This window comes from Adiantum capillus-veneris, chromosome 12 (genome assembly GCF_014529385.1).
Source record: "Adiantum capillus-veneris isolate H3 chromosome 12, ASM1452938v2, whole genome shotgun sequence".
Taxonomy (NCBI): Eukaryota; Viridiplantae; Streptophyta; class Polypodiopsida; order Polypodiales; family Pteridaceae; genus Adiantum; species Adiantum capillus-veneris.
The window spans coordinates 360220-384587 of NC_140942.1; the positions used below are offsets into that span (position 1 = coordinate 360220).

The window sequence follows — 24368 nt, forward strand, 5'->3', positions numbered from 1 at the left end:
TGGTTACTCTCAACACCTCCAAACGACGCAGGTTGCGGTCCTAGGGGCGTTAGGTTGTAAAAGGCCTCTACATCTCATGGCCCGTGCCTTTTTAGGCGGGAGGAGTGATAAGGGAGTCGTTGAACATCTCATGGCCCGCCGGACCTGGACGGTTATCTCCGGAGGGAGTGGTCATCGACAACTTTATGTTTCTATGTCTTGTAACATGCTGTACGGTTTCACGTTTTGCGTTGACAGGTGTTGACGTGGCAACTGTACGGATTTCATCAAAACGCGATAGCTGCTTTTGGCCCAGATGCTTTTGAGTTTGATGCTTTTCATGTAAATTGCTTTTAAAGGCCAAGGGCCTTTAAATATGACCCATGGGCTCTCACTCTGGTAGTCTACCCGCGAGGGATGTAAAGCAGAGCCATGGGAATTGTATTGAGTTCAAATAATATAAAGAAATATCGAAAGGGGCGCCAACATTTGGGGCCTGTGCTCTCTTGGGTTGGAACTCGACCACTCCCGTCTTGTGTCCTGCATCTCTAGTTGTTATTTGAAGTGCTTAAAGTTGTTCAATATGTTCTTTCCGTTGGCACACGTGCCACGTGGTGCCCGTCCCATGACATTAACCATAAATTTTGACTTATTTTATAAAATTTGTAAGAATTTATAGCAAATGACGATTATGATTACGATGATCTTGGTTGTACGATTAGCATCCAAGCATGATCCACTATCCTTTCGTAGGCATTGGCTATGATACTAGCCACATGACGAATTTTCAGACGCACTCGAGGTGTCTATAGCTAGCTTATCCCTTTTGTGCACATTACCACCATTGCACATGAATGTATGTCTGAAAGATTACTCATAAATTTTACTTTGGGGAAATATTGTGTAAATATTAATGAAGTGTGGACATTCTTTTCTTTCATTCTCTTTCTTTTGCTGCCCTCTCTCTCTCTCTCTCTCTCTCTCTCTCTCTCTCTCTCTCTCTCTCTCTCTCTCTCTCTCTCTCTCTCTCTCTCTCTAGGTAGGTGGTCCATGCCAGAGAGGCCCTTGTATGTATCCCTCTCTTCCCTACCGTAGGCTACTCTCCTCCCCCCCCCCTCCCATTTAAGTTAGATGTTTAGTTGTTTTTTCAGCTTTCACGGACATTCTATCAGATTCACCAACTATTGTAAACTTTTGGTCTCATAGGTCCTTTTGGCCTTTTGAAGACGTTAATATATCATTTCATTTCATTTCATTTCATCTCTCTCTCTCTCTCTCTCTCTCTCTCTCTCTCTCTCTCTCTCTCTCTCTCTCTCTCTCTCTCTCTCTCTCTCTCTCTCTCTCTCTCTCTCTCTCTCTCTCTCTCTCTCTCTCTCTCTGTGTGTGGAAACTGCCACGTCAACAATTCCCTATATTGCCCACGATTGCCACCGTGATTTGCAACAGGATTCATGCATCGCTTTAGATCTTTTGTACTCTACCTACCTACCTATATACATGGATACCCAACAGCGCTCCTTTCTTGTTTCTAGAGGCTAGAGCCAGTTTTCTTTCTTCATTTTGATCATCTCAACATAATCACAGAGGACGCCCATTTTTGGGCTTCCCATCCCACTTTTCTGTCGCCACTTGCCGTCCCGCCCACTTTTTTACACTAAAAATCCATTTGAGCCCCGTCCCCCGTCCCCACTCGGGATGCGTCCCTTGTGACTATGCATCTCAAGCCCAGTGCTCTCCCCGTGCCAGGTGCCTCTTGCTGTTGCCCTTCTTCATCGCACTACAACAGCAAATCCCTTCAGTGACTATCATGTTTTTGCTAGTTTGCTACTGTTAAACATTTGTGGTCATCCCACTCCTTTAGAATCGAACCTAATTGTATCACCACAAGAGATACCACAAAGCTTGTCACCAAACAAAGAAAAGGTGGTAGTTTTGCTAGTTAAGGCACCATCTATGACATATATGGGCTGAAAAACGGAAAAATCAGCTTGCACCAAAAGAGGCTCCGACAATACTCCACATATTCTGCTGCTACCTGTAAAATCAGAACGAGATGTAACAGACATGCAGTACTGGATCCACGATAATACGAGTACATAGTGATGGTGTGCTCAAAAGCACCCTCAAGAATGGGTCGGGCAGTATAAAGACCCCTCAAAATATAGGAGGATAGCCAGCGACGTGAAGTGTAGAATAATCAAACCCCTACCCCACCCAGCGTAAGAGGGGGTGCACAATATGGTGGATGGTACAAGAAAGGGCCCTTACAACCAAACATCCAAGATGATAGCAAACAAAACGCAATGCAAAAATTTCCACTTGTGACAGACTCAAGAAATGGTTGTCACTCCTACAATACTAAAAGAAAGCACTTCATATTTGTTTGGGTTCCTAAGAAACCCCAAGAAAGAAATGCGTGCACCTCCTCACAGGCTAAATTTACAGCCTCTTAAAACATTAAATCCGTACTTACAGGAGGAAAAGCAGCAAATGGTCCAACACCTGTACTCACTGTCTCCTCAACTTCCCCATCCAAGACCAGCATGTCCATGAGCTATAATGTAAGAGAAAATCCGTAAATAAGATTTTAGGCTGCTAGGTTGGGTTTAGGTAGAAGTCTGCCAAGGATCAATTACAGATTGACCTAGGAATGAGCCAAGAAATAGTAAATGACCTGCTTGTAATCTTTTACTCGAAGCTCTTCTTTCGTGATGCCAGACTTCCTTACAGCATCCGCTATACTCTCCACACTTGCCAAGCCCTGAAGAAGTCATGTAATAAATGAGCAACATATTGAATTAAATCATCTTAGGCAGTTGCGGAAAGACAACAAACCTACTTGCTTCAAGACAAATTGGACGCATTGCTGCTTCATAACGTTGATAAACTCAGAGTCAAATTGTTGATCAGTATACCAAGCCCCTCCAGTTAGCTCCTTTGAAGGCTTCAGTTCTGCCAGCATATATACCTTCTTGTTTTTGTTCTACAAGGAGGACTATTTGCATGAACAACAATTCTGATACACAATAAAAATCATTACGTTGGAGTGAAAGAAATCTTACAGCAATAGACTTGACCGCTTTTATCAAGTTTCTTGCTTCAAGGTTCTTCAAAGCCTTGGCCACCTGTGGCTGCTGCAAATTAGTGTTGCGTTTCATGTCCTTTGTCCAAATACCTGCATGACCCCATAAACCCCAGGAACAGTTCTTGGCACCACATGTCCACTCCACCAAAAGAAAATTGAACATAACATCATTACCCATATTTGATGCTTGTTGAATCACTTGGTACACCAACATATCATCCGGAGTCAATCCTTTGAATCTACCAAAATGCCAGGCTATCTATTAAACATGTGAATCCATCTGTACAACCATGAATACAAAAAGTAGCCTGTCAAAATAGCAAACTTGGCACTCACTTGCCAGCCTCATCTTTAGCTTGCCGCTTGTAAATAAGTGTGCTCCCTTGCTTGAAAATTTGGACTTGCCTCTGCCCACCAAGGAGAAATTTCCCTTGAACAGCATGCAACACTCTCTCTCTCTCTCTCTCTCTCTCTCTCTCTCTCTCTCTCTCTCTCTCTCTCTCTCTCTCTCTCGTGCACGTGCGTGTGTGTTTTGGAAAAGGGGGGGGGGGGGGGGGGGGGGGGGGGGGGGGGGGGGGGGGGGCGGGCGTGTTACTACTACTTACCCTGGAAAGAAGCATATTGAGAGCCTGAGCTGCCACTGCTTGGTCAATGGAGCCCAAGCTGTCGTTCAGGCTTTCCTGCGGCAATCCCTGATCAAGGCAAACTGTTTCTGTCAAAAAGTACTGAAGACGGGACGATTAAGTGTTAAGAGAAGCTTTACATCCGGCGATGCCTCCAGCAAATCGAGGATGCGGTTGACAGCAACTCCCACAGCTGCTTTCGCTGCCATTGTTTGTGTTTGTGTGTGTGTGTGTGTGTGTGTGTGTGTGTGTGAGAGAGAGAGAGAGAGAGAGAGAGAGTGAGAGAGAGAGAGAGCAGGCTGCAGAAGGAGTACGAAGTTAGGAACAGCTCGGGGAACAAGTATGCCTTTATTTTTTGCGTTCTGGGTGAATTTTTGTAGTTTTTATTTTTTTTGGTAATGCTCACAAGAGTGAGCCAATTAATATTAGGGAACATTACCAAAACGCACCTCTAATTTGTGGAAATTCCCAAAATACCCCTCAAACTTCAAAAATTCCCAAAATACCCTTTATCTATTTTGGTTGGATTGTCCAAGGTTTCTACGCTTTCTTCCTTTCTAACAAACAACTGAGATCCATTTTTTTGTTGCTTAACACGTAATTTGTCACAAATTACCTCACAAAACAGGCAATTATGTCTATAGAAAAAGAAATTCTCCAAAGCCTACATAACCAACTCAACTTCTGCATTTTGTGTTGATAGACAATGAGTCTTCTTATGAAAAGCTACAAATATTTAATCTCACAACCACAAGTATTTTGGGAATTTGGGAAAAAATGAAAGGCATTTTAGAAATTTGAGGGGTATTTTGGGAGTTTCCACAAATTAGAGGGATATTTTGGTCAATTTCCCTTCATATTATACCAAAAAGAATACACAAAGAGCTCATGCAGAGACACTGCCATGAGCATCGAACTATTTAATGACACAGACCAAGTCCAAGCTTTTACAAGGAGCCACAACCTTCCCATACACAATAGAGCAACATAATGCCGAAGATACATAGAGACAGACCTGCAAGGGGGATACCACCAAGGTGGATGGTATGTCACCCCAACCCACCATGTCCTCCGTGCAGGCACGACCAAACAACTTGTTGACTACCAACAAAAGCCTTGCGAGTTGCCATCATGATGGCTCCGTTGCCACCGGGGCAAACCCGATGCGCTCATAAAGCTCAATACACAAATCAAAAGGGAATATTGCAGAACTAGAACTTTCCACCTCAATGGATAGAAGCCAAGTCGACCACCAACGATGCCCAAGCAAGAGAGGAAACGGGCAAAACCAATTGCATGTCACATCCCCAAGGTCAAGCACGCCTTAAATAGGGGGCCAAGCCCTTTCCACAATCGGTTGGGCCCACCGTTTGTCACCCGATGGGAGCAGCAACGAGCATAGACCAACATAGCTGGTGCTCTTTTCCCTCCCCAAGAAGAGGTGGAAGGGACAACCACTCTCGTAGAGCCAAAAATAAGGGCCAACAAGGAAAAGCAGGACAACCACTCTCGTAGAGCCAAAAATAAGGGCCGACATGGAAAAGCAATTGGCGAAGACATGGACCACCATGGTAGTGCACCCCCCTCGGAGCCACCACTGTCTGCCAACTTCGCCCAACACACCCTCTGCCCAGGAGTTGTCGTAGCCCTGCCCTATTGCAACACCCCGTGTTAGTCTCCCTATTATGGGGCCTCGCAGGCTATAGAGCAACAACAATCATGTTCTCAATGAAAATTTTACCAAGGCCACGACAGAAGTCTATGTCTAGCACTAGCAACGATCCTGTACAGAGTGTGTCATAAAATCTAATATCTAACTAACCCAAATGATTTTCTCATATTGAAGTGATCATTTAATGTGGGGAAATAAACGGGAACAAGAGTTAGAATATAGACATGTGCTTTTAGGTCTATCACAGCACGGGACCCAAAGGGAGAGAAGGCAACGGGGTCTATCAAAGAGCAATGACCAGACAATGGAGCTTAAAAGACCTTAGGGTTAGCTTCATTAAAGACCTCCAAAGGTTAGTGCTAAAAGTCCTTAGACCTAGGACCTTAGGGTATTTTAGACCTTAGACAAGCTAAGCATGTGCTTAAGGTGCTTGTCGTGCTTGAGTTGGCTAAGGTGCTTGTCGTGTTTTATGGCTAAGTTGCTTGTCATGCTTTATGACTAAGGTGCTTGAGGTGATTATCATGCTTTATGTCGAAGGTGCTTAAGGTGCTTCATGACTAAGGTGCGCGAGGGGTTGGAGGTGTTCCAAAAAGTCAACAACATCCCTACACAAGGGGGGGCGAGCCCTACAAGTAGGGGCATGAGAGAGAACACACACACACACATTCAAGGCAAGCCAAGTCTAAAGAGGCAACAAGGACACACTTCAAGCTCCTCCCCATGTTGCCCTCATAAGGTTCCTAAAGCCTATTGGTTGGCTTCTAAAGGGGTCCAATGAGAATTTAGTTTGTTTAATTCATTGTTTAAGCATTATTCAAGCCCTACCTCTCAAAGGGGAAAGGAGGACAGTTGCCCAAAGACTACCTCTATTGCTTGAAATGACCTAGGTTCGTGATTGGCTAGGCTTGGCATGAGCCAATGAGCTTCAAGAATGAGCTACAAGGAGGGGTTGACCCAAGCAAGGAGGGGGTGTGCTTGCCCATATACCCTCTCTCACACACTCACACACACTCTCATTCTCATAGTGTGTTGTGCAAGAACTCCATCTCCTTCTCCAAGCTTGGGAAGTGGAGAGCCTACACCAACAACTCTTGTCTATGGAATGCAAATCCAACCAAGAGCCATGCTCCAAAGTGCATGCTTGACATCTCCTTCATCTCCATTACTATGCTATCATGCTATGCTAAGCAACAACAGTAATAACAAGTGAGGAGTCTATTTCTTTCTCGTATCTTACTTCTTCTTCCTCTTCCCTTCCCTCACTCCTTGCTAGCTCTGTCCACCTTTGAAGGTGTTTGAGGTCTTGGGATTGAGGCCGGGGATATCTTAATGCTTTTGCAAGTTAATTAAGGGCATAATTTTGGTGTATGAAGTCTACCATCTTCATTGCACCAACGAGGTCTCAAGGAACACAAGATTGTATTGTACCAAATCTCTCTTTATGGGGGAATCTATAATACAAAAGCCTTTTGGAGGGGGGACCGGCTCCACATAAATCCGGTCCTCAACTGTTGTCAATTTCTCTAATCATTTCTCTCTCTCTTTTACAAGTATTGTTCATGCCAAGCTAATTAGGAGTAATGTTCATCTTGGTACCTTGTATCAATTACTTTTTTTATGCCTATTTAGGAATGGGAAAAATGCGTAATTCTATGACATATTTGAAGTTGAATCCCCTTGAAGTGCTTTCCATGTCAAACCAAAATCTAACTCCCAATCATGAAGGATGCGAAGGGGTCAAGCTTACATTTTACAATAGAAGAAGACTCATAAGGTAGTAAACTTTGTGATGCTCACGATATGTACATTGTGGATGATAGACCAACCAAACTTGAAGCTACTTCATGGAGCAACAAATGACTTGATCAAGTAGGGCACTACACGACTTTTCTCCGGGATAATGGCGGTGTTTCACAGTCTAATGAAGAAATAAAGGGAAAACACAAAACGTGGGGCCTTCTTGAAAGGAAGTGATATGTTGATATCCTTCTTAGAGTACTTACTAGGTGGGCTTGTTAGTATCAATAGAGCCATTTTGTAAACAAAGAGATCAAACATATGAAACTCATACTTGGAGCTTATGTGGAAGTGTTAGAAAATGACTAAGAGTTGAAAGTCAAGTGTTTGCTTCATACAAATTTGGAAGGTGGTTTTGATATTGAAGCTCACAAGCATACCTACAACATAAGAGTTTGATACTCTCCTCATGCTATAAGCTTGAGTTCTAGAAGCAAGCTAGCTAGTCCATTTCAACAACATACAACCTACAAGAAGAAAACTATCACCACATGACAAGTGCTTTGACAAAGAAGGGGACCTTGACTCAAGGGAATCTTGAGAAACGTTTGTAAACTTGTAGTCCTACTTGATCTAGGCTGACCCAAACTCAAACGTGACCACCCAAGCTCTGGTTTCTCTACAACTCCAAGGGCATGCTCTAGTTGTAGAAGCAAGTAGTCCATTGCAATGGTTTAAAGGTTGCTAGAAAAAAAATCATACCACATGATCACTATGTTCAAACAAAAGGATAGCCTTGACTTGAAAAGGAAGCCTTGAGAAAGCCATGCATCCTTGGTCTTGCTTCAACTAGGCTAGCTAAAACGGAACATTGAGCACACAAGCTCTCATATTGTAGAGTAGTACGTGCATGTTTGGTCACGAGGACTCTAGAAAAAGGGAGCCAAAAGGAATTGCAAGAGTTTAAGCATGCCTCAAAGACATTACAAGAGTATGACCGTATGTGTTTGGAGCGAGACATTTAGTATTACTTGGGCTAGGATGGATCAAACTTAAGAGCAAGCTTGAGAGCTGACTCTAGAAAGACAAAGTCGTTACTCCATGAGGGTATAAAAAAAAATTTGTTAGATTAGATAAGTCCAGAACCAGGACACATCACGCCATGAGGGCGCCAGCTAAGTTCAAATTTTGAATTTAATGAAAAAATTCAAAACTCATGTAGACAGAAGGAGCTGCAGTGAGCAATGGCCCTAGCGACCTTGATTTGGTCCTATGACCCTATTTGGCATGACTATTACACGCAGAGGTCCTTTGAATAGTAGGCGATCTTTCTCAAGTTCCATGGCTTGAGGAAGATCAAGGCCGGATTGATGAAGTAGTAAGTTAAAATCGATTCGACTCATTGTTTGCTCAAAGTTTTGCAGGCTTGAGAGATTTCTGAAGCTCGCCACCTAGCAAGTATGACCCGGACTGCAATCCGGGTTTGCAGGCTCGAGAGATTTTTGAAGCTCACAACCTAGCAAGGTATGAATTGGAGTGCAGGTCGATATCTCCATATTGTAGATGTCCATGGGCAAGAGATTTCCAAAGCTTACAAGCTGGCAAGGTATAATAAATCGGAGTGCAGCAGACCTTGAACACAAGCTTGCAAAGTAGCAGTATGCTAGGTTTGCATTTCCTATCTACTAGTGCAATCTCTCAGCCTCAACCACATGATTTGATTTTTCCAGCACTTTGTCGTCTCCTTCCTTGGAATCTTGGTGGGATCTCTTCATCACTACCATGTCTGTGAGTATGGCAACCGCACACTCTATTGTGTCTTCCTAATTGGATTGGGATCCAACTTGTGAGCGGCTAATTGCTTCTCTACGTACGTACAAGGACAAGCTTTGGTGTGTTGAGGGTCTAGCCCGTTGAAGTTTTGGATAAGGATAGCGCTTATAGAGGCTACTAACTGGCTGTGCCATGTTGGGTGGAAGGCATTTGTATTTTTTGTAATAAGGGTAGAGTAGGAGTTGTATGGCAATTATGGCTGAGCATGTTGCATGCAACTACAAGCTAACTGGAGGTTGCGAGTTGAGTGATTTTGGTTGTGGATTGACAAGAGTGAGGTGTTTAATTAGTGTCATTGATTAGGCTAGAATTAGTGTATTTTCTATACAATAAAGAAAGCAAATTTCATGAGTATTTGAAGCAAGCCACTCTAATTAATGTCTAAAGCATACTCTAGTTGGGGAGCCTATTACCATGGGGCTTACACAAAAATTCTAAATTTGAGCCTCCAAGGTGGGGAAGCTTACACCTAATTTTGAGCCTTCAAGGTGGGGAAAAGAATGAGCTCCAACTATACTAGCCAAGAGACCACCTATAAGAATAGAGTCTCGAACGTAAGTTCAAGCCTCCAACTATGCTAGCTAGGTGACCACCTATAAGAATAGAGGCTCGAACTTGAGTTTAAGCCTTCTTGACCAGACTAGGAAAGAAAACACCTATAAGGATACAGGCTTAAATGAGCCTCCAACCAGACTGGGCAAGAAACCACCTCAAAGGATAGTGGGCAAGAAACCATCTGTAAGGATGGAGGCTCAAACTTAAGTTCGAGCCTCTGGCAATACTAGACAAGAGAACCACCTATAAGGGCATTTTCCCATAAACCATTTATAAGGATGGAGGCTTGAACCCTCTAGCCACAAGGAGCAAAAGATCCTTTATAAGGACACTAGGAAAAATACAACCTATAAGGATGTTGGGGGCTCGACTTGAAGTTTAAGCCTTTGGCCCTTCTTTGGCCACACTAGGCAAATAACCACCTTTAAGGATGGGGGATCGGACCTAAGCCACACTAGGTGAGAATTCAGGCTCCAACTTAAGTTCGAGCCTCTGTCCTCATAGGTGGAGGCATAGAGGCCCGAACTCCTATAATGTAATTTCCTAGTGATGTAACGTGGGTGAAGGCTCAAACTTCTAGTCACACTAGATAAGAAACCATCACAAGGCTTGAGCTTGAGTTCGAGCCTCTAGCCACCCTATGTGGGAAATACTATGAGTGTTTGAGACTCCACTCGTTTGATGTTAAGTTTGAGACCTATAATTTCTAAGTGGCAAACACGAGCCTCTTTTTATTTGGGAATATTTTAGCCTCCAAGTGGAACAGATGGGATCTCTATCTTTCATTCAAGCTGTTTTAAAGGTAAGGGTTTTCCTCCTCAGTAGATATGGGTGACACTCTAGCACTAAGCTTTAGTTTATTCTGTAAATTGTTAGTCATGTCATAGGGGTTTGCATTGTCATAGATTTTGGACTCTATCACTATAGCTAGAATAAAATAGCCCCTGCCAAAAAGCAGCTGACACTTGGATGAAGGCTTATCAAAGGTATTTGTAAGTTCATAATCATCATTTGGAGGAGGCTCAAACTTCTATCCAATATATAAGGTGATGTCTTAGATATGTCATAAATGACATAAGAAACTTCCATTTTGCAAATTCCTTTTAACATAATTATCTATTCTCCTAAATTTCTAATCTTTTCCACCAATGCATATTTTTTGAAACTTGGAATTTAGACTACCAAAACCACAATGTAAATCCTATATTTACAAGTTAGAGCAATTTGAAGAAATTAAGAATAAATTATATGTATGAAATTTGTAATCTTTTCACCACCGCTCATTGTTTAAAACATGAAATTTTAGACTGCCAAAGCTAAAGAGTATATCCTATAACTACATGTAATCATAGCAATCTAAAGAAATCAATAGTAAACAATAAGTATCAAATTTATAATGTTTCCACCAATGCTTATTGTTGAAAACATGAAATTTAGTTTACAAAAACCACAAAGTACATGTAACAATTCAAAAAAACAAGAATAAACAATATGTATCAAAAGAGAAAATCCTTCTCATTTAATGATAAGTGACAACAATATTGACACTTGAATATGAGCTAAATTTCTTGATTTCTTGTTTCAATATCATAGTGGTTCTCTATATATTCCACTTGTTTTTTCTATCAGATGGTATCAAAGAAGCGAAAGTGAACAACTTAATTCACGATTCTCAATTTCAATAAGAGTAAGAATTCCCTTGAAAAAGAAAAAGTCCATTTAAAAAAATGGACTTGAATAACTCCCATTTTTCCTAAATTGGTCTTATAAGCCAATGAACATTGCTTCAAGAGTAGCACAAAAGCACTACAATGTCTTTCAAACCCATGAATCTATAACTGCGGAAGTAGACGATGACGATGATATGGAATGGGAGATAGCTTTAGAATGCTTTAATATGGATGAAATAGATGATATGATTGGTGTGTTTGATGGAGACAAAGATGTATGCCTAAAGGCCTATAAGTTTCTCTCACTATGATTATGTGAAAATTATGACACATCACCATGTTACAGTACAAGATGTTCTCCTCGATCTCTCTCTCTCTCTCTCTCTCTCTCTCTCTCTCTCTCTCTCTCTCTCTCTCTCTCTCTCTCTCTCTCTACTAGAGTATTACAGTTAGATACAATACAATACAATTTGTTTGATCGAGAATACAAAAATGTACAGTTGAGGGGATAAATGACGAGCTGTGATTACAAAAACTGTAGCCCTTTGCATTTTCTTCAAATCAAAATAGAAAGGAGTAAAGTGAGCGAAGTGCTGAAGCCAAAGATTGAATCATCTCATTGAGTAGTTCATCTATGTCAAACTCAGTACTTCCAGGCGCGGGAGATGGGCCTGCAGGTTCTTATTGTGAAGGACCAACCTGATCTAGCAATGGTCCATAGAGTGATGCATACTGTTGCAGCTTGGCTTGGGCCTCTGATAGTTCTGTCTCAAGCTCAAGGAGTTTGCCATGCAAAATATCAGGTGTCTCTCCTTGGCTTGCAAGATCTTGCCCTTGGCTTGCTAATGCAACGAGCGTCTTCAATTCTTTGGGAAGCATAACTATGGGACATTTGCATGCAGGCATTGGATTATTGGCATGACTTGCTGCCACTTTCTCTGCAATCAGACCATGCCCAACGCTAGAATTCTTGGGGTAGTCTAACCAATCTACATGTCTCCCAAGGATGTCGTAAACATAGCATTGTTGTATAAAGTAGAGTGCCATTTGGTTATTGTTTGGCATAACTCTCTCTCGACGTATGAATCTTCGTAGCAATACTCGTGCAAGTCCTTTGTGCTGCAAATTTGATAGCCTTACACGAGCTCATTCCTTGGTATTGCCGTTGATTCAAAATAGTTGCTGGCACACAAAGTGGTTTGGACATAGATTCTTGCACTCTTTAAGGTTAAAAGGCTCGCCTTGCAACCCGGACTCGTCCTCTTGGATTTGCGCAATAGCTTCAAGGTCTTTCTCTTGGCCATAATGCTCTTTTTATTCTTTGTAGATGGCTTGTCCTTCAGCATGGTTAAGTTTTTCTTCCATATCTGTCAATCAAGCAAATATATCATCATTAGAAAGACTTATCGTGAAGTTAACAAGTCATCACTTTCAAATCTTCAAAGAAAAATATATGATAACTTAATCATGCTACAAGAAAGAGACATAATATTTATCACCATGTCGTTGGAAAGAGACAAGATAACTTGATCAATTATATAATTTACAAGCACGACTAAAAAGGACAATAATCAAATCATCACTTTAATTATCTGGTGGTAGACCAGAAATCATTACAATGTCATAGCCCACTCTATGGGCCCCATTTAGATAGAGAGAAAGATCAAAAGCGTAAGGTCTGGTTGAGGGATTGTTTTTCTTGCCACTCTCAAGGTGGGTACGTACATTGCTTTAAAAATCCCTTTTGTTTTGCTCTTGTGGCACTGACATGCACTTCAAGAGTCGTTTACAAGTATGACACATGGAGTAGATATCCATGGCTTTACTCCATGGAGGGGATCAGTAGATATGCATTCTGGGATAGCCCATGGAAAATCTCTCTCCGTCTGCTTTCTAGTTACAATTTGCAGGTTGCAAAGAGGAGGAAAGCATGGCATTGTTTTGGTCTTTGTACATGACCCCCAATCCACAATGCCTGCATAGAGCCCCTTCTGTCCAAAGTGAAGCATCATGTTGTGGGAGTGAAGGTCGCGATGAGCGATGTACACAACTGTGGCTTCATCTTTAACCTGTTGATCCACTATGGGTCCATACAAGTGGACTTTGAAGATCTTCGATTTCCATACAACGGCTCTTTAAATGCAGGATGTGTGACACCTACACGATTCACGTGTGCCCATCTCCCTTCTCTCATCTGTGGAGTCTGTATGTTGAAGATTGCAGTTTCTGGTAAAAGATGTAATGCAGGGGGGAGCTGAGACTGATTGAGAGCAAGAGTGGCACTAGCAGTAGACTCTATTCTAAGAGTAGCTCTTGGCTCTTCAGTAGCATCATGAGAGTTGTCTTCCACTCTTGTGCACTTTGCTGCTCTTTCCAGCTTTCCCTTGCTCTTGAACTCAGTATGTACAATTGTTGCACAAGTTGTATGCGAGTAGCTATGCCTAGCAAAGTAATGATTTCAAGATTTTTTAGATCCTAAAAAATCTTTGCGATCTATCCAATAGACTGCTTGACCATGTTCAATAATGAACCTGATGTCATTAGAGATATGTCAAAAGCAACGGGCGTAAATGCGAGCTGAAGCTGCTCAAATACAGACTTCGCTAAGGCCTTTGTGAATTGCAAATAATATTTTGGAGTAGAGGGGTTTAGGCAACAACGAATCTCAGGCTCTGACATGTGATGAAAGTGAGGTACTATCACTTCAAAGGCAAATTTTTGTTGATGTTTCGCCAGCTTAGTATCCGCCATATCTGCAAGATTTAATTTTAAAACATAAACATTGTCAGAGGAGAGGGGAAACTATTAAAATCATGTCATGACCCTAATCCATACACAATTGACATAATTCATAGCAAACAACAATATATTATGATTGCAATCTATACATTGTACAATTGAGAGGAGAACACACAAAGAGAGAGATGGAGAGAGGTAAACAGGCTAGGAGTGTGAGGGACACTCATCACAAGAACTGGACCCTGTTATGTGCGTTACATAATACACGTAAATGATTGGAGCATACATGTGAACAACCCAGCTTATGTGAGGTACGCTCAGTACAAGTCCTGGACATCATTGTAATGTTTATTTATAGTTTAATCAATCTAATCCTTGATGAAGTGTGTGGAACGCACAACACAACCATCAGCCAGTAGTTTAACGATCTCTGATTGTGGTCAAACATCGTACATATTTACATCCAAGACAACACCAAGTCATCTATTGATGAGTGGTGTATCTGTGGATTAGAAAGTACAAGGGCAAGGCGTGTCATGCTAAATGATGAAGAGAGCATAGGTATGCATCTCCCCACTCTTAGGTAGACAAACGTATCCCTCGTATTTCTATGTAGTAAGAACAATGATGTGAATAAACATCAGCGAACAACTTAACAATCTTAGATGTAGGCCAAATATCTTATGTATCTACATCCAAGACAACACCAAGTCATCTAGTGATGAACAATGACGTGTCTTTGGAGTTCAAAGCACAAGAGTAAACAGTGCGTCACACAGAGATGAAGAGGGCATAAACTATGCATCTCTCCACTCTTTGTTTGACGAGTAGAACTCTTGCATTTCTACGTGATACAAACGATGATTTGATCTAATCTAAAATTGAGAAACCCATAGGTCACTCTGAAGTGAGAGGTATAGTATCATGCCTACTGCACTCCACAAGTCAACCACTAAATTCTAACTCAGCCATGTGGTGAGAGATATACTACTGCACCACAGGAGTGAAAATCTAAGTCTGTCCTAAAACCCTTCTCTGCAGTGAGCCAAGTGGTTACACAGCAAGAGAAAAGCGATTAGTTTTTACTCACTTCTGGAGTGAGCCGGATGGCTACACACCACGAAGTGCTCTATAACCTGCAAGCCAACTCTATGGTGAGAGAAAAACTACTGCACCACACGAGTCTGGCACAACACACAAAAACAAGCTAGAATAAATATAATTAACTTTAAGATTATACCTCAATAAACTCTAGATGTTTGTTGTACTCTCAACTGCAACCGTGCTGGTTTTGATTGAAACTGACAACGGTCTTTATATAAGTAGATTTTTTTGATAGAAAGATCTTTCGATCGAAAGATGTTTTGATCGAAATATATTTCAATCAAAAAGAAAAATATGGCTATTCGGTGATTATTTGGGATTTCGGCCTATAATGACATTTTATACTTTTTTTTTTGTGCAGGCGTATAAATGCAGCGCAGGTAGTAAGTGGACCCAAAATATCTTATATCGGGGGTTCTCGGATCACTTTTCATGAAATTTGCTATGTGCTCCTATCTTGTCGCAAGGTGCACCTTAGGCTCAAAAATTTCTTTATTTGGACTCCATTTGTCCCATTTCTAGAAAATTTGTCATTTCGTTTAGCTTTTTGCAACTTTTCCATATTTGCACCCCGAGTGCGTATGTTATCCTTGATGTGTAGATCACTCTTGTCTCTTTCTTTGTCATTTTGTCTCCATCTTGTTTGACTTTTCTATTTTTCTTTGTTTTTCTCTTGAAATTAGTGAAAAATAAAAGGAAATTAATAAAAGTAACCAAAAAAAAACAAATAAATCCAAAATAGCACGATAATCCACTATGTACTCTTACTTTTCATGTTTTTGGCCAGATGACTCCATTTTTCTTAATTTTTTGCAGCATAAAAATTGCTATTTTTGCATATATACACACACGCCTAGAGGCTCATTTCTGACCTCTGTCCGCATCTTTTTGTAGACTCACATAAAATAAGAACCCATACATTTGGGTTTACCCATAATTTCTTGCAATCAAATGCAATCAACTTAAAATCATAGAAAACAATGCCCTTTTAGTATTTTCTAGGTCTGTCGAGTTCTCATTGAGAATGCCTCTCCTCTCCTATTGGGAGTCCTCCAAGACGACAGGGTATCACCCTCGTATATGTCGAGCATGGGTCAAACGTTGTGCTAATGCACTCCATGTAATGCAACCCTATCTGCATACGCTATCAATGCATGGAAATTTATGTTGTGTAAGAGAAGGTCATAAGTGAATATGCTTATTGGCATGCGATGGTGAGGTTTTATTTATTTTTAATACCGAGAGTGGAGCGGATAAATAACAACCATTGGAGTTGTTCCACTCTTTGTTTGATCGACAATGGATGTATTTGTACTGCTGGTTCCTGTTGCATTGTCTATTTGACATTGTTGTCGAATTGGATACCCTCAATTGCCAATTGTGAGTGATCTTGTTGAACTTGTCGTAATTGCTTGGGTACCCAAATCTGCTTTTCCCTCATTTCTTAATCATATGGCCGGGATTTCAATTTTGTCTGATAATTTTTTTTTGTATGGATTGACACACTCTTCCTTTTGAGAATCCAGATTTGCAGTTGATTACTTTGTGTCGCAATCAATTTCTTCGGCACCCATATTTGCTGATACCTTTGGTTTTGTTTTTCGGATCTGTCTTTTGGCTGTGTTAAGGTAGTTTGAGGTTTTGCATTGTTCGACCAGTGGTTTCTTGACCCAAACTTTCTTTCATGCAGCTTGTGATTTTTCTAGTTGCTTTTCTTTGGTGGTTTGGTTGACTAGGTTCTTTGACGATTCCCGTATTTTCTCTTTGCAGTAGGAATGACTTTTTCCTTGCTCTTTGTAACCCTTTTTTTTTTACAAACTATTGGTTGGGACGTAGCGTGTATTTCTATTATCAAATCTTGGTCTTTATGTTATGACACAAGGGGAACCTCGTGATTTTTGTTTGTATACTGAATTTTAACTATATCTGATCTCCAGTCAATTTGTACGTTGTACGTTCTTTGCCAAGGTTGTTCGAGCAACAATGGATGCTACACTGACATATCTTCTACCACATAAAACTTATGCGGATAGAAATATTGATTCACCTATACATGTAGTATGATCCATCCCATTGCCTTGATGGACTTTTCTGAATAACTATGAATTGCCTGGCTTGTTGGCTTGAGTGCTTTTGCAAGTTTTAGTTGCATGTATAAGCTGTAGGAAAGAAGATTCCCTTGAGCTACAGAATCTAGGAGTGCATGAGTCTCCACTTGCTTATCTCCAAGTTTGACTTGTATTACCGGATCCATTGTATGCTCTTCATCAAAATCCAAGGTATTGATGACATTGATCCGTAATGGCCGCCCATGTTGTTGCTGTTGTCATAGAAGCTTTCGTTTAGCAATTTGTTCCTTTTCTTCGTCTTGAGCTTCCTTGACTATTTGTTGTTTTTCTTGAGATCTTTAATTCTCCGCATGTATTTGTTAACGCATATGTTGGGTTAGTGGTAAATGATACTTTTTAAGCCGACAACCACTAATCCAGTTAGGCATTTCTTCACGATCCAATGTAGCAAGCTTGATGGCTCCACTTAGTGATAAATCTTTGATCACAAGGGGTCCTATTTTAAACTCCTTAGAGAAAAATTCTTTTTGCCTTCTCTTTTGAGAATAGATAGAAGCTACAGCCTTTAGGCAAAGCTCATCTAATTTTTCAAGGTCATCTAGCCTGGAAGAGAGTTCATGGCACGTCCATTCGAGTTGTTTAGCCACTTTGAGTGTTGGGATTAGGAACTCCATAAGCAATATAGCATTAAGTCCAAACACCATGTTGTACAGTGTTGTGTCAATTGAAGTCTTGTAGACTACTTGATAAGCCCATAGTGTTGAGTGTAATTGTTGGTCCCAGTCCATCCGTGCATGTGATACGATTTTTGTCATGATAGTGCATAAAGTTTTATTTGTGGCTTTAGCCTATCCATTCGCTTGTGGGTGGTATGGATCAAACTTTTGATGGATCACCATGAATTCATCTAAGAGATTTGCAATCACTTCATTGATGAAATGTGTGCCATGATCATTGACAATTTCTATGGATAGGCCATATCTAACAAAGATATTTTCATATAGAAACTGTGCAATGGTCCTTGCATCTGCTTTCTGTGTGGCTTTAGCCTCAACCAATTTTGTGAGATAGTCCGTAGCTACAATGATTTGTTGGGCATGACATCTGTAAGCAGGTGGTGAGATTGGTCCAACAAAATCGTAAAACCAAACATCTGCTCCTATTTCCTCTTGGTCACTCAGGTTGTCCGAACACTTGTTGTCCACATCATCCTCGCATTCAAATTGCTCTAGAGAGTTGTAAAACTCTCCTTTTTCTTCTTTCTCCATCTCATCAGTGCTGGGTTGTTTTGAGGGTTTCTCTCGGTGTGCCCCTTGCACCATACTGACCATATAGTAAGGAGCCACATCATATCCGTCCTTGTCATGGAAATTTGTAGTGGGGCCATCTAAAATAGCACACACATCTAGGGTTGCTAGTATCTGGGTCCACTCCAATGGATTGAGGGCCTCTTTTGAAAAAGGCTCAAGAATGTAACTCTTATCTTCAAGTGCTTTTTCCAATATACACTCTTCTCGCTGCAAGCTTCCACAATTTGATGCACCACACAACCATAGATCTTTGGGCTTGCCTAACCAAGCTGGAAGCTCCGACCCTGCTAATGTAGATGAATCAAATTAGTCCAATGGTGTTCGATTCATATCTTTGTAGTTGTGGTCTTTTAGATTTATGTGTATCATGGTTTCCATTTGCTTGAGGTATATGTGATCATACCCCCAGTCTTGAACCATCTTGAGTTGTCTCATAAAGGTTGGTTTCCCCTATTTTTTCCAAATCTCCTTGGTGGCAATAGCAACACCAACTCCACTATCAAGAATTTCCATTGTTTTGACACTTTGGAATTCAATTGGAAGCGTAGTTTTTACATCTTCACCCTCGTAATACTCTCCAACCTTGTTTAAGGGCACATGTCTTGTGTTCAATTGAGGTTTTTCTAGTTCTCAAATCCCTTCTTGAATCCTTGACTCCAAACTTCTCTAAGCATTTCCCAATAGTCGCCCACATGTTTGGTCTTATCCTAAGAAGCTCAGCTAACCTAATGTTGCAAGTCACTGTGTTGATAATATGTCTATCAACCCTTTTGAGTCCATCATCTTTTTTGAAGAAAGTCTTTGTGCTTGCACAACCTTCACATCAGACCTTGCTTCGTACTCACACATGTATGAAGGTGGGGTTTTCAAAGATTGAGGTTGACTCTCTAAAGATCTTACAGATCCTATATCCCCCCAATAAGAGCAAATATCTAGATCCACTTGGGTCCCTGTCTCAAATTCCTCTATTGGTGGAAGAAAGACGTCCCTCCCTGTACTGATTTGGTTAACTCTTTGACTCGTCCTGCTACTTCATTTGCTTCTTTTATTTGTCTCCAAAGTTTTTCTAAGCTGTTATCCTCTCTATAGGCCTCAAGTATTGTAGAATGGAATCCTCATATGCTGGATTTGTGGTATTCATCACTATCGTAGGCTTTTCTAATTCATTCGAGGGTTCCTCATCAAATTTTTTGGTTTCATGCCCCGATGGAGTGACAAGTGCTGGAACTAGAACTTCTACCCCAGTCTTTGGTTTACCTTCTGGTGGTTCCAATAGAGTTTGGGCAGTTTGAATCATTTTTCCAATTTTGGTTTCTCCAACTCTATGTTGGGATAACTTATCCATTTGTGTTCATGATTCTGGCTCATGTGAAGTCGTGCTTCATAGGCTTTCATAAGTGTGTCGAGTAGCTCATTCACTTTCTCGACTAGCACTAATCCTCTTGAGCTTACGCTCCTCTGTTTATTTATCTCATTTGGTTCTCTGGTCTTTGTAATTCCTATTTTTGGATTTGTTTAACTCTCCAATCTCTCTAACTTCCTAATCTTCATACGTGCTTTCCTAGCCTTCCATGTGTTTTGTTGACTTTCTCCTCTTGACAATGTATTTGGGGTTCTTCAATCAATGATTCTTCTCTTGCCCTCTGCATTTGCGCTCTTGTGACAACCTGTATGGGTATCACTCTTTTGTTTTTCGACCCACTACTAGATGGCAGAGTCCCTAGTATGTTTAATGCACGGGGAGGTCACCTAATAAAAATGTAACCTATCACGTGAGTTCAACAGAAGGGTATTTAAAGTTTTTGAAACTTACAGAAATATTTATACAGAAGAGCATTATTTTTTCAAATTTGAAAAAACTTGCAGATTTTAAAAGTAAAGGGTACATTATATTCTTTACAAAATTCACAGATAAGGGGTTTTACAAACATGTCTTGAACGCACGGGATATGGTAGTTTTACACATAGTGAACCCCCCGAGGTTTAATGTTACCTTTGCTCCCTTGTTAGGATTCTTTGGGCAATTGGGAATCACATGAGTGACTCTACACTTAGTGCAATATGCATTTACTCTAATTATCTCTTCATGAGGACAGTCTCTTAACCAATGCTCCCAACCACACTTGTAGCACGGTCCTTTTGGTTGTTGAGGTTCTCCCTGGGCTCCTTGTTTTGTTAATAAGTAGGCCTTGGTCCCACTAACCCTCCATGTGCAATGAGCATCAAATTTATCTCATCTAAGCTATATCTGCTTTCACCTACAGCATGTGTGGCAGTTAGTGGTTCAACATTTCCACTCACGCTCCATGGTACTGGTGCTACCATCTCTTCGGGTGGATAGTATACCGGGCTTGCCACATATCCACTCGACTCTTCATAATACGCAGGTACATGCACTAATGCTTGTTCCTGTTGTTGCTCTATAGTATGCGTATACCTTACACCCACTGGTGTTGCTCTTGGCAGGGGTGGTTGTTGCCCCAAGAGTGGCTGTGGTCATTCAACCCCTACAGGTCCTGGAAAGTTTCATGTTGTACTTGATGGGGTGCTACTTGGGTTGAAGGTACATACTGTCTCTCCCTCACATATCCCTTGTTAAAGTAACACTCCTCCATTGCTTGATTGGTCCATTTTTGCTCAATGGAACACCATTTTGTGTACTTAGCCCATGGCTTTGCAAATGGGCTTACTCTTTTGAGCATTTCTGCAATGAGTTGTTCCTGACTCCCAACTGCTTCACTCTTTTGTAAAGACTTTGTGGACCTAGTTCCACTATGCTGTGATGAATCATCATCATCTAAGTCCTTGTAGTCACCTTTCTTGTAGACTGCACAATTATCTACTAAGTATAGAGCTTCCTTGGTCAACTCATTCAGGGCGGAGCTCTTCTTCATATGCAAATCCTTTTGAAGGTCCGAATTTCTTAATCCTTGGATGAATATCAACATGAGTCTAGATTGAGTGGGTAGTTATTCCATTGGGTAGAATTTTACGTATTATTTCAATCATAGGGCTGCTTTCTCGACAGATTCTCCCTCTTTCTTTTTGAAGTTATGGATTTTTGAGACCGTATTGTGAGCTATCCCACTTTGAGAGAATTCCTCCACAAAGTCATCAAATACTTCTTGGATGGTCTCAAAATCTCGTCTTTCAACAGAATCAAACCAAGTGGTGGCGTCTTCCTCTAAGGTAAGTTCAAATCCGGCAAACTGTGTATCAAAGTCCCTGACCTCTTCTACTTGGATCACTCTCAAGAATGTTGCCACGTGGTTCTAGGGTCTGTTTCCCTTGAATATTCCTTGTTAACCCATTTTTGGACTTGAGAGGGTCTAACACGTCTTTGGTCTACTAGCCTTATTGTAGAATCTTCTCATCCCTCTCCTCTTACAGGCCTCATTCATGTCTCGATCTGGCATGAAATGCTTCTTCCAACGCGCATCCTTTATAGGTTCTATTAATAGGTGGTTCTGCTGCAAAATCATCTTTCCTCTTGATCCTTTCCATATAGGGAAATCCTGCTGTGGTCGGCATCATTGTCGTTCCTTTGCCCTCCTTGGGATAAGTGTAAGAATAAGGGGGCATTGGTGACACTATGGGGGTTACATATGGTCCTGTTGTGATAGGGATTTCTCATCTATAAAATTCATGTTCCCTAGTCACTATGGGATGTAGCCAGGATTGCAAGGTTTTAAGGGCTGGATTTAGATATGAAGGAAAAATTGGCATTTCAACCATTCTAGCTTGACTAGATGTAAACCTGGCCATATCTTCCACTTCTTCAAAGGGATTTGTAGACTTTCTAGGGGCAGGGTCTGGGCCTTGAGTGGCAACTGGATCTATTGGAATTATTCTAGTGCCTATCATTCTTGCTACTTTCACTTTTTTTAACGGTGCATACTCCCGTCCATACTTGTCAACATACATTATGACACTCTCTTCACCTGATACATACAAAAATAGGTATAGAGTCTGTTCTGTGCTTAACTCAAAAGTGTAGGGTGCTAAACACCAGAAATATGTTTTGGCCCTACCATTCACGTACTCATAGATTCCTACCACTCCTTGGTTTGTCACTACTTTAGTCACCTTCTTGTCAAACACCAGGATGGCGTTAGGAAGATCTATCCGAGGAGGCATTTCTGTCATCTCAAAAACCATCTTCCTTTTGCAACATTGTCCTCGTATTTGTTATAGTTCTTCGGGTCCTTAACAATGAATTATTGTGTTCCCTCATCATCGCGGAATCTGTCCCATCATCGTACAATAGAAGGGCTTTCACTCCATTGGCTGTTTTTTATCCTATGCATATGCTTTTACGTCCCCTTGCATTGGCATATACCAGCACTCCATGGGCATTTGGTCCTTCTAAGAAAAGGGTTGCATACCTTGTTGTCTAAGTGGGATTCCTAGAGGTTCTATGTTATGTGAGGTCAACGGTAGTATTTCAATTCAGTTTTCTTTGTGTTGATGAATCACAACACATTTGGCGATCCTACGGGTTATGTCCTCTTTTCTGAGGTTGTAAGAAGTCGTTTGGTATTGCGCTTATGGATGTTTTTCTGGGATGATGCATGTTCGAGAGGGGTAGGAGAATCTCTCACATATATTACACGAGGGCTCAAGCCAGTGCATGCAACATAGATCCATTTCATTATGATGTTGTTCGTGATGATGATGGAATTGATCCACCACCTGAAGAATCATTGTTAAATTCTGGTGTGGAGAGTTCTGGCGTAGCAGATGAAGGGACAATGAGGCAATTTGTTGGGGCGTTACTCTTGACAGGAGGACCTGCGAGAAGTAGAAGACGACTCCACTTTGACCCATTGAGGGTTTCTAACAGGCAAAGACCTATAAGAATCCCAAATCCTATCCCCAAGGCCCAACCACCTCCTAGTCCGCAGATTAAATCAGCAAAACTCAAAGGAAAGTCTAAGGAAGATGCAGATTGTCACGTGGTGCAATTTGAAACGAGATGGCAAGCTAGTGGATATCAAGTGATGTACACGAATCCTATCAAATTACAGCAATTTACAGCTACATTGGAAGGTAAGGCCATGAGTTGGTTTAGCCAATATGGTATGGCTCACTTTGGTACTTACAATGCACTTAGAGAATCCTTTATACAAAGGTTTACATAGGAGAAAACTCCTACAGACATTTTAAGAAAGCTACATCGTATCAAACAATGTACCATGCTTGTAGAAGATTTTGATAAAAAATTCAAGATTTTTTGTTGAAAGATTACAGGGTAGTGAAATACCCACTAATGAGATGTTAGCTGGCTATTTTTTGGAAGGTTTAAGGAGTGTTCTTAAGAATGTTGTGGCCAGTATTGATATTGCAGGTGGTTTTAATAACTTGGTACACACTGCATCCAGAGTTGAGAAAAGACTTGGCATGACAAGTCTAGCAAAAGAGAAAGCAAGAGTCTGAATCTGGTTCTGGTTTAGGTACAATTTCTTCTTCCAAATCTGATTCAAAGAATTCATCTGATGAGGAGGATCAAAAGAAGAAGAAAAAGACTCCTAATAAGAAAAAGAAAGATGAGATAGGTGCTGATATTGATTTGATTCAACAGTTAAAGAGTATTGGATATTCAATAATTGCTCTTAAAGAGAAAAGGTTCTATGAAATTTGTGAGAAGGATGATCATACAACTGCTCAGTGTTGGCAAAATCCAAAGCAGAGGAATAAACCACCTTCTAATACTGGGCGAGGTACTGCTTCAACTGAGGCTAATCAAGTGGCTCAATTCAGAGGAAGACCACCTGGTCAGGGAAGTTAGAGAGCACCTGGGAGAAACCAAGACAACAATCAAAGAAGACCCCAAGGGGTGATGCCTTGTGTTTACTGTGGTGATCCTAATCATTGGATTGGACTTCGTTGTGCATTATGGGCATAGAGAAGAAAGAGGTATTCAAGTTGTTCCTTTTAATCAGGAGAACCAGTAAGCAGGTCCTTCACAACCTCCCTAGACCTCAGGCACAAG

At 41.1% G+C, this 24368-nt stretch overlaps 1 protein-coding gene across 3 annotated transcripts in view; it reads right to left on the reverse strand.

Annotated features, from left to right (window-relative positions):
* LOC147445193 (DNA binding / DNA-directed RNA polymerase) overlaps nt 1-4035 on the reverse strand; it is a 31946-nt gene extending 27911 nt beyond the window's left edge. For 2 of the 3 annotated variants that reach the window (XR_015189759.1, XM_086524745.1), the window contains exons 1-8: nt 3828-4031; nt 3670-3756; nt 3401-3494; nt 3239-3319; nt 3042-3154; nt 2819-2962; nt 2654-2740; nt 2453-2533 (exon numbers count right to left, since the gene is read on the reverse strand). Coding sequence is in view for 2 of the 3 variants with exons in the window: in XM_086524745.1 (XP_086380871.1) it covers nt 2453-2533; nt 2654-2740; nt 2819-2962; nt 3042-3154; nt 3239-3319; nt 3401-3494; nt 3670-3756; nt 3828-3896 (756 nt within the window). In the remaining variant the exon portion in view is untranslated. Of the gene's footprint in view, nt 1-2452; nt 2534-2653; nt 2741-2818; nt 2963-3041; nt 3155-3238; nt 3320-3400; nt 3495-3669; nt 3757-3827 lie in introns of all 3 variants that reach the window. The other variant, XM_086524746.1, reaches the window with a different exon arrangement.
* Nucleotides 4036-24368: the final 20333 nt, after the last annotated feature.